General features: G+C 36.9%; 1 protein-coding gene across 6 annotated transcripts; it reads right to left on the bottom strand.

Annotated features, from left to right (window-relative positions):
- Nucleotides 1–3554: 3554 nt before the first annotated feature.
- On the bottom strand, nt 3555–15909 carry LOC124645397 (TGF-beta receptor type-1-like). 6 transcript variants are annotated; one of them, XM_047185197.1, is made up of 11 exons: nt 15538–15909; nt 14935–15046; nt 14465–14625; nt 11666–11905; nt 10856–11086; nt 10102–10269; nt 9213–9272; nt 8290–8462; nt 7395–7628; nt 5907–6028; nt 3555–5602 (listed from the first exon to the last, which is right to left on the bottom strand). In XM_047185197.1, exons 1-11 carry the CDS (start codon nt 15635–15637, stop codon nt 5572–5574), a joined length of 1632 nt encoding a protein of 543 aa, XP_047041153.1. In that variant the 5' UTR covers nt 15638–15909; the 3' UTR covers nt 3555–5571. The 6 variants fall into 6 exon arrangements, with proteins under 6 accessions (XP_047041153.1, XP_047041155.1, XP_047041156.1 ...); XM_047185199.1 differs by having other exon boundaries at nt 3555–3848; XM_047185200.1 differs by lacking the exon at nt 14465–14625 and adding an exon at nt 13577–13695 and having other exon boundaries at nt 15538–15908.
- Between the last annotated feature and the right edge of the window lie 481 nt (nt 15910–16390).

Raw genomic sequence — 16390 nt, 5'->3', positions numbered from 1 at the left:
GTTTGATGCTTGTACATTTTATTTTATGACATTAATTTGAACTCGACGTCCTAAATCTAGAAATTCTAAAGTATTTTATATCTCTAATGAATCGTATATAAAACGAGTGACATAAAGCATGTTATATGGTGATAACTTGAGAAGACTAAGACACAAAATAGGGATCCTAATAAAGTGATTTACTACATTATGTTTAACATAGCTGGCATCAACTTAGGTTGTGGCAGAGCCCGGAGTAAGCAGTTCATGGCAGCACTGCCAGAAGGTGGCTAGAAAAGTCAATTAGTAACATTTTGAACCAAAATAACTTCTACCGACAATGACTGGGCGGTCGTTGGGAAAGCATAATCGATCTAAGACGATCCCAGTTTTATCAAACATAATGTATTGTCTCAAAATAGGTACAGAACTCGACTAAGGATAGTCGACTACATTATACAGTACATCAAAATACATACATTCAATAATATATTCTTATTAGCGACTTACAAGGCGGACACCTATTGCCGTTAAGTCGATTGTGCTTGCGTCGGATAGAGAGTCGGATTAACCACATGTTACGGGCCTCGCACCCAGGCCTTGACAGTGCCTGCGCAACCGTACTGACCCGTTTCTTTTATTCTTTTGCTGTTCGATCCTGATGGATTAGTAAGTAGTTACTACTTTTACCTTTAACCCACGCTATTCTTGTTACGGCCCCGCGCGTGGCATCCGGCACTGATCCGACATTAACAGTTTAAAACTTCTATTACTAACTAAGCTGTGACTAAAGGTACATGGCTCTCACAAGTGTTTAAGATTCTTCACATTTTGTTTTTAAAGATTTATATCTTTGCAGCTTTAGCTTGTCTATTGCTTTCAGTTTCTCGCTCTTCATAATGATGCATTTATATCAAACGAACGAATGTTCATGCTGCTAATTATTTTAAGTTAAACAGAAAATTCTTTAATGATTAAAAGTTCAAGAATAATGCCCCCGTTTGATCTAAATGCATCTTAAGATATACGACACAACATAACAATTTACATATATATTTCTCTTCATAGGTACTTATTTGTTACAGACAATGTGATTGATTACATAACTAGCGATTTTATGTGGTATTTGGGCTTCATAAATTAATTTTCAAATTTTAGTCTCTAGTAGAACCTATAAAATTGTCTCAATTACGTCATATGAATTATAGAGCATTCCGTTTATAATAAAGAGATCAATCACTTTAGCTGTAACATATAAGAATATACAACACGGAGGAATTACCTTCGAAAATATTACTAACACATGAAAAATAGATCTTAATACAGAATTACAAATACTATTCATATGTTATAATAAATGGTATATACACACATCAAAAGTGTCTAGGGATCAAGCATTTTTATGCGGATTTCTTGAGATTGAGATGTGGCTTTGTAATAAATTTATGATTTTATAAATTTATATGGATCCTTTTTGGTGCATTTCATAATTTGAATCAGGAACTGTGAATCAAATTCGAGTAAAAGATGAAAATCAGCTGTCAATATTTTCCCTATAAACACATACAACGCATTGAAGACATTATTAGTGCTACTGTTTCCCTACTACTGATTAAAACCAACGTTATTATGGAGCGGCGACGTCATTTAAGCAGGGAAGAAATGCTCAGAGCCGTGGGAATGATAGAAGCTGGTTCCCGGCAACGTACTGTGGTTTTAGCTCTGAATACAAGTCAGAGTGTTATCAGTCGACTTTGGACACGTTACCGAAGCACTGGTACCGTAGCTGAGCGCCATGGAGGACGGTATCGCTGCACCACACGGAGACAAGACCGATACATTCAAATCTTAACTCGAAGAGCTCCAACAATAACCGCCATGATGTTAGCCGTGAGGCTTCATCACTCTTCAGGGAACTTAATTAGCGACCAAACAGTCAGAAACCGCTTGCATGAAGTGAACCTTCATTCCCGAAGACCGCTACGGGTACCACCTATAGCAATGCACAATCGTAGGATTCGATATCAATGGGCTCTTGAACACAGAAATTGGGCAGAAGAACAATGGCGTTTCGTGTGCTTTTCTGATGAGTCTCGTTTTGGTATGAGACCGGATACAAGACGTATACGACACTGGAGAACCCCTGGACGCCAACAGCGATTAAAATCCTGCCAGGAAGTCCATCCTTATAGTGGTGGAACCATCATGGTATGGGCGGGTATTTGGATCGGCGGAAGAACTGAGTTGATTTGGATCAGAAGCAACCTCAACGCTCAAATTTATGCTGAGACGATTGTATCAGACGTCATCGTTCCTCTACAAGTGCAAATCGGTCCCTTATTTCAGTTAATGCATGATAATGCACGACCGCACACCGCAAGAGTTGTAAGACAGACTCTCGCGGCAGCTAACATCAATGTCCTGCCCTGGCCTGCTCAGTCGCCAGACTTGAACCCGATTGAGCATGCATGGGATATGCTACAGAGAAGAGCTCTGCCGAATATGGAGGGTATCCAGTCGCAAGAAGACCTTTTTTTGTTGTTGCAACGAACATGGGCGGCCATTCCACATCGTGATTTGGATGAACTCATTTTGAGTATGCCAAACCGATGTTCTTGTGTTGTTAGTGTTCGCGGTAGAAACACGGATTATTAATTGTTTAAGTTACCCAATAAACTTTTAAAGAAAACTGTTATTTCAGTCTTTTTTTTCGAACTTTTGTGTTAGTGTTTCAAATGTCAAAAATCCCTTTATTAGGAAAATGGCAAATTTCTTTATTAGTGCAAAGGTGACTTGGTTTATCGTTACTGTGACAAACGAAAACACTTTATTTGATGAATCCTTAAAGAAAATTTTAATTAATATCAATCAGGAGAAAAGTTATTGCAAAAATATATGTTGATCCCTAGACACTTTTGATGTGTGTATAAGTATAAAAAATTCGATGGAAATCTACAATCTAATACAACATCGATTCTTAAGATAGCATTCGCTGCCACTCAAATGATACAGTATTGACAATAACAATGAGAAGACAACTACGCACTGCACCTCGCGTGGAATGAAGCTGCTAACAGAGTTAAAGTTCTAAACATGCAATCAAACTGTAACAATCTGACTTTTGTCAAATACCATCTGAATTGAACTGAAACATTTTATATAATAAAACCTGTTAAAAATACTTTAAAAAGTTATTATTGCTTTAAAAATGTAAAAGGCAAATGGTTCCTTCTTAAAAATAATATTATTCCTTGTTTGTGACATCAAAGTACCCTAATAGAATTGAGGATAATTTTCTTAATTTAACAATAGCTCGAGCGACACTAATCGTCGGAAGTTTACTTCAATAAACACACAATATTCGCTTAAATACGTTAAATAAGTTTATTAACACACTACTAGTTCCTGAGTCTGACTAAAAGAGTACAAAATCTACATTTCTTGTTCTTACAACGTTCAGTTTCAAAGGGTTTCTTTGAACAGGGGACATTCGTATGCATCTAATCACGTAAGTAGTAATCTTAAAATACAGAGGCAAACGATGTGGCAATCGGTATTGTTGGAAGAAAAGACAGTTTTATAAGTATTACTATGTAGGTATCTATTTATTACAATCACTTTAACTAGAAAACTTAGTATAATGGAATATTGCATATATGATAATGGAGCCTCAACTAAGTAAAGTAAGACTTGTTAGTCACATTACGGAATTCAACAAAACTCGACCTTTTGATACAACGCAAAGTGGCAGATTGGGACGAACTATTTAAAGTACTTTATTACATTTAAAATCACTGTCGATATAAGTCGTTGCTTCGCACTTCGCAGGCACGTGTAAAATGGCTAGCCTACAGCTGCAGCATTAAAATCTAAAAAAAGTAAAAAAAATATGATCGATCGATCTTTAAAATGCTATTATTAAGAGCCACTTCGCTTCTATGAACTTATCGAATGTACATACTTGACAGTGGACGACGTCAAATAATCGAGTTTAGATAAATTGGACGATATTGAAATGAATTCGAAGCATGGCCTATTTGTATAAACACCGAATTACTATGAGATGAGGTCACCAAAAGGCAATGATGTCTAAAATTTTTTGGAGCTAGATTCAGTCTCTAAGTTTTACTTGTCGACGAATTTCAGTTGACTGTTACACATACTTACACGAGGAATATATATTATCAAATGTTTAACAACTTAACCTTAATAGGTATACAATGCGCACATGAATATTTTCCCAAAGATAATTTTATTTTTATAAACAACAAACATATATTTGTACGTAATCGAAATTAGAAGTACTTTGTCGCGTTCTTTCACTGGCGGTAGACTACTCTAAATAAAACACAATAAATAAAATAGTTATTCTACAATTATAACTTTACATAAAAGTATGAAATCTACATGCTTACTTATCAAAGTCCTTACGCATATTAGAATAGGTCGTTATAGTGTGTAAACACCGTTCATTATATACAAATTCTAAATATCTTAAACTTCAAGAATTCCAATTTCGGAATAAGTAAGAAAATAGGTGCTTTTGTGATGTATCAATATTATTTAAAACTCATTCTTTCATCAGTTACTCTCCGAGCACGCGTTCTTGTGAAACATCACTAAGTAATATTTCAGTAAATCTAACACAAAGTATATGATGCGACGGTGTGCGGTTTACATATTTCACGTAAACGCGCCGCACATGCTAAACCTTATTTTAATTCGCAATTGCAGTTCCAGTGCTCGTTTCAGGAGGATGTGAGTCCAAGACCGTAGCCAGAAGAAGTCTCTTACAAAATATAAGGGAGTGTGTCGGATATTACATTTATTTTTAAATACTTAAGTACATTTTAGTAATTTTGTTATTATTGTTATATTGATAAAAAATAGATTTATAATTCACAACCACAAATGAATCACTGTTTCCATGAATTAGTCTTAGATAGCTTGTTATTGTTTAACGGAAGATTAGCGTCGAGGCGCTGGCCCTCTTAGCTACGGCCTTGTGTGTACGACGGCGACATCCGCTGACGAGTGATCAGCCACCGAGTGAGCTCTCGTGTCCCGCCCGGAGCAGCGCATCTCACAGTCGCACACTCACCCCGGTTCCCTAGTCACGAGCTGCGCATCGCACACTATTGCACTGCTATCTCATCTCTATACAACAAATTATTACATACCTTATACTTAAAACAAAATGCTTTCAAATATACATAGTCCGAACGCGACAGCGGCAGTCGCACTTACATCTATACACCTATAATGATTATAGTAATAAACAAACACAAATTAAACTTATAACGATAGCTGCGATTTAATTTCATATCACAGAAAATATAGTTTACAAAAATAAAAGTACTGTTTATATATTTTTATTATGCACATTAAACGAAATCGGAACACTTAACAAAAGTTAAACTTACGTAGTTGGTAACGAAAAAATATCACTACAACTTCAAATCCATAATATGATAATATTAAATAAATGCTCCTTCAAGATATTACACAAATATATTCTAAGAGGTAGGGGTCAGGAGTCATGCACGTGGCTTGAAAATCTAGTCCGTTCAGTAACGACGCAAGGTCCAAGTATCAAACCCTTATTTCATCCAGCTCGACTTCCCTAAACATTGTACAATCATGTGAACATACATATAATATACAATATTGCGGTGAAAGACAAACTGGATACGATCAATGACATTACACAATACTTAAACTAACCGTACTGCACACCTGAAGTAAATCTTCGTTGAAGCATGAAGTGAAAACAGCACGTCATCGATTACAAGAATGAGAGTGAGCAGCAATCGAATTGACAAGCGATATATCGTTAGCTGAGGTCGGTATCGGCTTCTGTTCGATCGAAGGCGGTTGGAGATGAATGAGGTCAATGAAATAAGGCTTTCAGTTGGCTTCAGACTTACAGCTTGATGTAGTCGGGAGTGCCGATGTTGGCGAGTGTCTTCTTGATGCGGAGTGCGGTGAGACGCGCGGCGGGGTTCTGATACCAGCACTCCTTCATCACCTTCGATATCGACGACAGCACCTGTCACACACAAACATATACTACTTATTTGTAATCTATATACACGTGTCATCCTCGATCGACCCACTCTCGGATTTATTGATTGCATATTAGAATTCTATTTAAAATAACAATTTATTACTATATCTACAAAACTGAAAAAAAAATTACGTAATTTCGTTACTGTATCACAGTAAACGAGTTGAATATATTTTGACGAATATAAACAAGGGAACGACAGTTTTTTTTATTAATATTAAGAATACGAGGGAAACCGCAAGAAACATAAGCTACATCTACAATAATTTGATAGCACAACATGTGTATGACAAAACAAATGTATTTACGACACATGTTATCGATAAACTTTAATCAATATAAATAATGATATGAAATATTGATTACATATTTTCGTTGTATGGTCCTTTGCTTGTTGGAATAGTTTCCTATTTTAAAATGAATAATAACTGAAGTTCAAACTTCGAGGGATAATTGATAAATAAAGGTAGTTAATGTTTTAGAAAAAGTCAATAATAATACGAAGCCGTCTGTTAGTCACTGATAGTATGTAAGATATCTATCAAATCGATTTTTCTGACTCTATTGTCATAATTTGTAGTCACTTATCACTCTCGCTTATCAGAACTAGCAACAAGTACTTTACCACACGTAATTTAGCGACTTTCACCTTGAATATATATCATAAAATATAGGTATTGGAAATACCAATGTGAGTTTGTTTGTTGCAATTACGGGGTTAAAAGTCTGGCCCCATTTAGATGCTATTTGGTAGAACATAAGACGCGGAAACAGCTACATTTTATTAAAGAAACATTACAAAAATACTTTATCTGTACTCCCCAAGAGACTGTTTTGTAATCTAAATATGGTGTTCTATTTTTAAAACTTGTAAAGAAAGCAAATAAAAACACAGACTGCTTTCTAAAAAAGGTTTCCTTGTCCTGTATTGTGCTTCAATGTCTATATTTACTCAGTTATGTCAACAAATAGACTACACAACTCACTGTGCCAGACAAAATAAATACCCTAAAAGTTATTAAGAACGGACGAATCTTATTATTGTGTCGTTATATTGAGAGAATCATTCCACCTAATGCCCAATAATACCAGATTGTTTTAATTACAACATCATAGCAGGAAAACACTATTACCATTTCAGGTTTCAAGGATAAATCGTTTCGATATACAATTATAAGTCATATGAGAGTTAAAATTAATTAAATTAAAATGACGTATTGAGCGACTGAAATTATTGAATTCATTATACTTAGCCCGATTAAAGGAAAATCGTTGAAGTCGCACGGAAAAAAGGTTGTGTTTGTAATTGAGGTTAAGAGGCTTTAAATTGTATTAAAAAGTGACTTACGTGATCTGAATGCCATCTGTTGGGGACGTTAGGCCTCCGTTTTTCGGTGCAGACAACCCGTCGCATATCTTCGAGAGCGGGATCGGGAGGCACGCAGTCATAGTAAGGAGGTTGGTATTCATCGGGCATGACGCCACAACGACGAGCCATCTCCCACAGCACGAGACCGAACGAGTATACGTCTGAACGCTTGTAGGGGTCAAACTGCCGAGTGTCCATTGTTTCATCCAACACCTACGACAATACCAATGTACTTTCTAAGTATATCTTAGACATCATAGACTGTGTTTCGGATGGCACGTTAAAATGTAGCTTTCGGCTGTCATTTAACATCCTTGACCGTCGTTACGGGTAGTCAGAAGTCAGTAAGTCTGACGCCAGTCTAACCAAGGGGTATCGGGTTGCCCGGGTAACTGGGTTGAGGGGATCAGATAGGCAGTCGCTCCTTGTAAAGCACTGGTACTCAGCTGAATCCGGTTAGACTGGAAGCCAACCCCAACATGGTAGGGAAAAAGGCTCGGAGGATGACCTATGGCAATACTAGTTATTTGTGACTTCAATGTTGGATGGAGAAGCTTGACAGAAGATTTCGCAAGCACTAAGTAACAGCTTTGCCATCAAGTCCGAAGAAACCCTGAACTATACATGAACAAACTTCGGGAACATGACAGACAGACATTGTAGAATTAAACAAAAATAACTTCGAACAATTACTACAAAAGACATTGAATTCAAAGGCTTCTTACATGAAAACAGAAGCCAATATAATACAATGATTAAAGAGGGTTTGTCCTCTAAATTCTTGGTTTGAGCCATAGCAAAAATGTTTAGAGATTTAATAATATGTGAAGGGTTTTGTACCAGGATATCACAGATATTGAAGAGGTCAACTTACCTCGGGAGCCATGTAGCGCTTGGTACCAACTCGGTTAGTGGTGGGCACGTCAACCGAGTCGCTGGCGACGTTATGACGGACAGCTAAGCCCAAGTCACCGATCACGCAGGTGAGGTTGGACTTCACCAGAATGTTCTTAGATTTCAAGTCCCTGTGGGCTATCGCCGGCTTGCCTGTTCAATAATTTATTTATGATTACTACGACGCAAAAACGTTCTGGTTGACGTTATATCAATAGTACTGTTCCGCGCGATTTTATCCGCATCCCTTGGGAACCCTTGCTGTTAGCTTTTAATTGGCAGAAGAAAGCCCTGCAATCTCACTAATACAATATTAGAGTGTTGGTTGAAAGCGTAAAAATATGGTGCATGCAGCTCACAAGACGAATAAATAATTCAATTCTAACTGAAATTGAAAGCTTCGGTAATGGTTGAACATAAATCAAAGATAAGAAATAATATTCAACAATAAGAGAGCAAAGTGTAGGAAGATCTACTTCCCCCTGAAATTGATTATGGTTAATGTTACCAGTAGTGACGTCATGGAAGGAAAGCCCTATTGAAATAAAACGTCGATAACCCATTATACTCCCTCAAGCCTTCAGGCAGATTGACCTTCACCAAATTAGACCAAAAACCAAATTAAGTCTCGAATAGCCTTATTAAAGTGTTGTTTTTATTAAGCCTTATATTGATACTACATATTATAATATATCAGAAAATATTATTTTTTAAGATATCTAAAAAGAAATAGTGGAAATGATTTAGATTGAGTACTGAGCCATATCGAATGCCAAAAACATCGTCTGTTCAAATATCGAATGTTTTTTTTTTTATGAATATTATATAAACAGTATATTAAATGTTAGTTTAGTTTATATAAGTAAAACCATAAATTAACAAAAAGCATAATAGCAAGCTTACCTCCTATGTTTCTCCAACATTCTGTTTGGTCTGTATTCGAAAATAATACACCGGGTTGTCCTAGAATTCAAAACAATATTGAAAATGGGAAAGAACGTGGAACACGCTTTTGAAAAGGAAAACATTCGCTCCATTTTTAGCATTTGACTAGATTTTAATAAAAAAAAAACTATACAATTATGCCCACCACAGCCTTGTTACTGGGTAATACGATACTGATTCATAGGTAAGACATATCAATATAAAATAAGACAGAGGTACAAACACTTCTGGGTATTCCTTGAATAACGCGTTTCGAAGCGAGGAGTTTAGATGAAGGCAAGTTGGTCCTTTATCTACCGACAGTCCGCGGAAATTGCAGCGAAATCTCGATAAAACGCCTGAGTGGCTGAAGCTAACTTAAGCCATGATCTTTATTTTCTTCGAACAACAGTTTTCTATACCTTTTTGTAGACGGATAGCATACTGGAGACGCAGAAACATTCGATACATTGAACGCTCCATGTTTTTAGAGTTAAGTACATAGCGTATTCAGGTTATTAAAATATTTTGTCACAATACCGCCTGACTTTTTGAACAGTCGATTACTTATACGATATTCTATCTACGGCATTCGATATAGCATAGTGCCTACACCCGCTTAAACTGGCCCCTAACTGTCGATGAATATTCAAGGGTGGAATGGAAAAGTCGAGTTGATTAATCGATTGACCTTAATATGAAAATAGTAGTTAGTGCATACGGTATTTCGATCATCGAAATATTCAAAAGACCTTTGAAATAGAACATGGGAATAGCAAATGAGCGCGGCACTCTTAGAATACGAATGCAGGAATAGTTTCGAGATATTGGTTCTTTCTAAAAGTGGTTTAGTAATTAGTGGACTTGCCTTTAGTGCCGACGATGTCCATGTGCAGGTGGGCGAGTCCAGTGGCGATGGATAGAGACATCTTGACAAGAGTGATGGAGTCTATGGTTCGCGCGCTCAGGAAGTCGAACAGCGAACCGTTCTCATGGTAGTCCGTGATCAGCCACAGCTGGGTCCACGTGCCGTTATCTACGGTAAACGGACATATCTACATTAGTATTGTATAGGTAATAGAGGTGCAGTTCTCTCATATCAGCAGCTTTTACTCTAATACAATCTTAATCATTATTGATTTATTAATTGAATCATAAAATAGTGATCCCGCCAAATAATGCCATTAGTGGAATTAATGGTCTGTCGAAATTATCCTCATAGCTTATAGTTCGCACAATCTGCAGGAAAAGATTGTAGTCAAATAGCTACTACGACTTTATATATGGAGGTTAATAACGGTAAATTATCCTGTAAGCTTCATGCCAATGAAGTATGTAATAAATACTAAGTACATTCGTATAGGCTGGAGATGGCGCTCAAGTCCCATACAATAAAATCAATTATGTACCTAACAAGAAACAACTTTATAACGTAGTAGAACACCATCTCTCAAGAGATGCACGTAGCGATCATAAACTTATCAAATACCAATTTCTAACACAAATAACTTATACCTAAATTAAAATAATGAAACTGCAATGAACCCTAGACAACCTCAGATAAGGAAATCATAATAATATTATTTTCGATGTAGTGTAAATGTTTTGCAGTATAAAGTTACCCTTGTTATCAGCTGCGATGAAGCCAAGGATATTCTCGTGACGCAACATGACCGTCTGGTAGATTTCGGCTTCGCGGAACCAGGAGGACTCTTCGCGGGACGAGAATATTTTGACGGCGACATTCTCACCGCGCCAGCGACCACGCCATACTTCTCCGAAGCGCCCCTTGCCGATGATGTCAACTAGCTGGATCTGGCGAGCGATTGAACGCTGCACTAGAAGTGGCAGCCCTACAACAAATTATGCTGTTAGGATAAACTCATTCAATTATGTAATTTGTGGTAGCGGCTATTCTCGATGAAGCAGTGTTGTGTTACATTTCCGCTGCCAAAAACGTTCTGATGTAATGTCGCGGTGTCAAGATCTCCTTTGGTGATCCAACGTGTAGTTTGATATTTGGGACTCTTGCTTCTTTAGAGTTAGGTACCCATATACAATAAGCATTTAAAGATGTGACAGCAAAGATAGGAATCTATATCCGACATAATGGAATTGTAGGCCTGTATGCAATTGACGTCTATACATGACATGTCATATCTTTCTTTATTGACTTGATTAGACGCATCAGTGCAGATCGATTCGGGGCAATGGTCTTACTCTGGTATTTACTAACTAGTCAACGCATGTACATATATGTATCCATTCATATGAACCGAACACGACAATATTATATTACGCTCGTCAATACTCAGATGATGATATGAGTACATATTGAACCTATAATAGTAGATCTTGAATTATAGATTCGAAATGAATTTACCTTTTGTTCTGATATAAAGCAGGATTAGAATAAGTTGTGTAATACATACCTGATCCGGAGCCGGAGGTGGTGAGCTCGATCATGTCTCGTATGGTGGTGGTGCGCATCATGGGGTGCCTGGTCTCACAGACCGAGTCGTCCGTCGGGTACGGAGTCCGAGACGGGACCCTCTTCTTGGGCCCGTGCGAGCGCTTCGCCCACCAGAAGCTAATTGCGGCGCACACACCGAGAACCACCAACCCCATCACCCATGGCAATACTTTCCATGCCGTCGCAGTGGTGCCCGTCTCTTTATTCGGAATTATAGCATTACTTTTTGTCATTTAAATAACAGTTCTATTGATAAAAATACATTAGCATACATGCAAATTTTGCAAACTACCAGCATTTACTCCCAGACCTTGTGCGATACAAATATAAGTTTAGACAAATATGTGTTTCGTACAAAAACAATTATATGAACATTTAAGGCTAATACTTTTATGAAATAACAAGGCAACCCCAACGTGTAACCCCAAAGCATGCACATCACAATTTTTTTCTTATCACATGATGCTCCAGCAATACTCATCTAAATACCATCCTAACCAATCTTGATTCCCAAACTCCATTTTGACCCAAATAGTAAAAATAACTTTCTATCAGAGAAATGTAACCCTCTTAAAATATTTACACACGCTTTACGATAATATCATTCATTGCAACATATAAATATAAAAAAATAGGCATACCTAATACCTACAAGTTATTTATCTTTAGAAGCCGAAAGCATGTAAAATTCTGTAAAAGATTTATAAATAAACATCCAAAACACAGGCGGTAAGCAAACCCAATATCCAGATAAATGATAAACAAAAAATAACATAAAGATATTACAACTGGAACAAACATTTTCAATAACAACATTATGGAACACAAATTACCACATAATGAGGTCTGATATCTGATTCAATCATAGAGGTATTGTTTGTTGCCTTAATCAGGTGATCAAGTAATAGGATTATTCAAAAGACTCGCTATTTGAAAAGAAAAGAGTGCTCTTGTCATTAAGACGCCTTTCATGACACTCATTAACAATATATTTGACGTACGTGTGTAAGTCATTTGTTAAGACACAAATATATCCTGCATCAGACAGAAATATAAATATGTATACCTAGGTGAATAAAGAAAAACTTATGTACATTACTAGTCTAACGAGATTTCTCTAGTTACGTGTAAAGTAGCCTAGGCCACTATCTCTTATCATTACATTACATTTATACGGTGCAGAGGTTAGTTTCATGCCCCCATAGCAATTAATTGTCAGTACAAAGTGAAAATGTTAGCAATATTATTAATAAATAGTTACTAAATTATAATTACTGGCATGCCATTAGTATTAAAAAAAATAGGAGTTCATGCTTAAATCAAGTAGAAAAAACCGGCTTATGATCACTTACGGATTTATTTATCGACTGCTGTAAAATGTGACTATACAGTCATGTTAACTTTCTGTAATCAAGACATTGACTGTCGTAAATAGCAACACAATTTCGATGCATCCCCGTCATGCCTTCGGCGTACGACACCCTTTGTTTTAATAAAATATGCATAGCTAAAATGAAATGTGGTCCCATATAATGTATAACGACTTATTTCCTTTTCTAAAATGAACATATTCAATTCAACCATAGCAAACATTATCTCTCAAGAATGAGACTTTTAAATTGCAAATGTGTAAACACGTGTTGCTGATTCGAAAATGTCCCACTGTCAATAAAATAATGTGCTAAGTTCAATAGGTACATTTGCATGCACGATCGTTACCGAGCAGATGATTATGTTTTACAATAATTAAGATCCTCTTATGCGCGTTACTTTAACATGGTCAGACTTAACAATACATTTGATGTGGACATCACAATGTAAGCTACCCAGACAGCGCGCCCCGACGACACATTCCGAATTTATACTGTACCTGCGAATAGTTCACGGTTACAGTAGTCCGTGGCGCAGCACGATATATCATCGCGTTCTTTCTTTCGGCACCATATAGGCATGTCCCCCGGAGGGAATGAGTTTTTTCGGTCCCAACATCTATGTTCATAAATCATTACATTAGTACAAAGATAACGTATATACCCTAAACGGTGATCAAGGCCGGTCTATAAAAAAAACATATGTTATATTAAAACAAAAAAGAAAAAGGAAAATGTTTAGCCATGCAGTCTCGCACCATTCACCAAGGCTGTACACGGCGCCCGCTCGGTGATGGGCTGTAGTAGGCGCTTGGCGTTTGGTTTCTGGGCGTCGGGTGTCAGCAGCGGGAAGCTACAGTGCAGTAGTTAGCGGGGCACATCGAGGGCACTACCTCCACGTCGCTCCTACCTGGCTTCGGTTGCAGGTCCAGGCGCAGGCCTTCATTGCACATGTCATGTGACTTACAACATTTTATCACCACTGATTCATTTTTAGTTTTCGTCGTGGAGCAACTGAAGGGATGCTCGATGGGTATCAGTGATTTGAGCTCGATACAACTGCGCCGCAAGTGGAACCACCATACATTACGTTTAGTAGGTTAGGCAAACAACGCACACTCGAAAAATAGAGTTGGTTAAGGAGTACGGCACATCATTCAAATCATACTAATTATTTCAGTCGGCACCTGCGGCCGCTCGTTCTCTTTGCTTAGTAGGTACATATTCAAATCACTAATGTAAAAGCGATTGTTAGAGTATTGGCATCTCAACACAAAACTTATAGGAAATGGCAATGCATATGATTCTAATAGTACATCAAACAAACTCAAAATCTGCATCATCAAAATAGATACATGACACGCCCGCAAGTGCACAGAACAGCTTACCCATTATGGAATCATGAAGCACTTTGGACAATTTTTCTTGTACATTCTCATCGGAATTGCAGAAATCAGTTTTACAGCAGTACATTGTAGAATTTTTGCATTTTACTGGGTTTTCAGGAGGGAATGCAATGTTCGAGTTCATACAGCTTAAGACCACCGCACTACACAGGTCAATCATTTGATACAAATAGGTTAGAATTATACCTGTGAGCCACAGCACAACAACAGGTTTGTGTTGATTTGAGTTTGCCAATTGTTTTATTATGCATATTTAGAGCCAACATCATATTTGTAGATTTGAAGGGGAATAAAAATATGTACCTCTGCACTATAGTGATAAAATTACAAAATATATTTATAATGCCTTTTGTTGTTTTGGGGGCCATATTAAGACTTTATAAGATAATTTCGAAAACTTGATTTACGTATGTAGGTTTTATTGAAAATATAAATGTGATAATGGTACTCACTGGTAGGTAAACTTCTGCACTTTGTTCTCCAAGCTTGTAGAGGCGAAGCAGAAGCCATCAGTCTCACATGTTGAGTTTGGACATCTTTCACTGTTGCAATAACACTTCAAACCTATCATCAACAAAACCAATTTCAATAACAATTGAGGTGACAAACAAAACCTACTATAATGATTGACTTATTGATAAGATTTTAGGCAGAAAATAAATAAATTAGATATTTTTTCCTAATAATCCTACTTGCATTCTTAACCCCATACTATTGAGAGGAATATATTACAAATATTTTGTTACCATGCACACAACACAATGTCTAAAGAAGTACAGCATCAATATATGTATATTATGCACATAAATATAACAACGGAAAACATAACACGCTAATCTTGGCTTATTCAGTGTGTCATTTGGAGGCCCTAAAATAGTTTTAGGAAAGGATTGAGACATCGAGTGTTGTTTAAGATGACCTTACCATCGGTAACTTATTTCAGTAAAGTGCTAAGCTCATCTATGCCAGTACACCAGAAATACATAAACACAACTTTATTTGTGTTTAGACAATATTAAACGTACGCTAATGGACAGGTGATGAAAAGCACTCACCATCGACGGTATCCAACCTCCGGTACACGGCGAAAATCAAAAAAAGGAACCATTTGCGCCATTGAAAACTATTCATTATCACATTCCTTGATGAAAACATGTCAATTTATAGTTCCGGAACAACAAAACTCTTATTATTGACACTCGAATACGGCCATTGAATTGTTTCAGAAACATATGACATTTTTATTAAACGATTGCTTCTAAGAGACACCAGTTTTTCTGACTACTATTAATATATACGAATAAACTCTAGATAAAAAAGTTATTTGTACGGACTAAATTGAATTAATTCAGTATGAGAAACTACAAATTCTCATAGTAATCAAATAGCTTCGCGTGAGTGAACTATGCACAATGTCTAAAATGTTCTGTTCACATGTCTTCTGTCACAGATTGGAAACAAAACGGGGACAGATAAAAAATCCGTTCTTTTTATTTTACACAGGTTATTGACTCGTTAGAAAGTGCATTCTCGGTGACTGATGATTACCTATTAGAACTCATCAAATCATGTTAATATTCAATACTTTTTCAATTTGAATTTTTATCCGTTTTGAGGTCATCGGACGCACGATGGGGACACGGGAAACGTGATCCTTCCCACACTGTACAGGTTTTGCAGAATTTTCTTCGGATTTCCGAAACATCTTTTTTTATAATCGTTAAATCACCTTACGCCTACAAAGGGCACAGGATGAAATGATGGTGACGTCAGGGCATTTGAGTTATGTACATGCGATGGCGATATTGTATTGAAGTTACTTATAATTCGCACTCGCTCCGGTAGCTCATTGGGCGACTGTATCTACAAAAAGCTAAAATAAAATAATGAGTTCTTCATGAACCTTCA

The sequence above is a fragment of the Helicoverpa zea genome, chromosome 31 (assembly GCF_022581195.2).
Source record: "Helicoverpa zea isolate HzStark_Cry1AcR chromosome 31, ilHelZeax1.1, whole genome shotgun sequence".
NCBI classification, from domain to species: Eukaryota; Metazoa; Arthropoda; class Insecta; order Lepidoptera; family Noctuidae; genus Helicoverpa; species Helicoverpa zea.
The sequence above is the reverse complement of the archived record's forward strand: the minus strand, read 5'-3'. Positions and strand labels throughout refer to the sequence as shown.

Bases quoted from the DNA above. Each gene is read 5' to 3' on its own strand.
- LOC124645397 (XM_047185197.1), bottom strand. From the start codon at position 15,637: ATGTTTTCATCAAGGAATGTGATAATGAATAGTTTTCAATGGCGCAAA. The intron at 11,906-14,464 runs GTAAGCTGTTCT...TTCCGAATAAAG, and splicing joins GCTTCATGATTCCATAATGG to AGACGGGCACCACTGCGACG. The intron at 7,629-8,289 runs GTAAGTTGACCT...GTATTGTCGTAG, and splicing joins AGCGCTACATGGCTCCCGAG to GTGTTGGATGAAACAATGGA.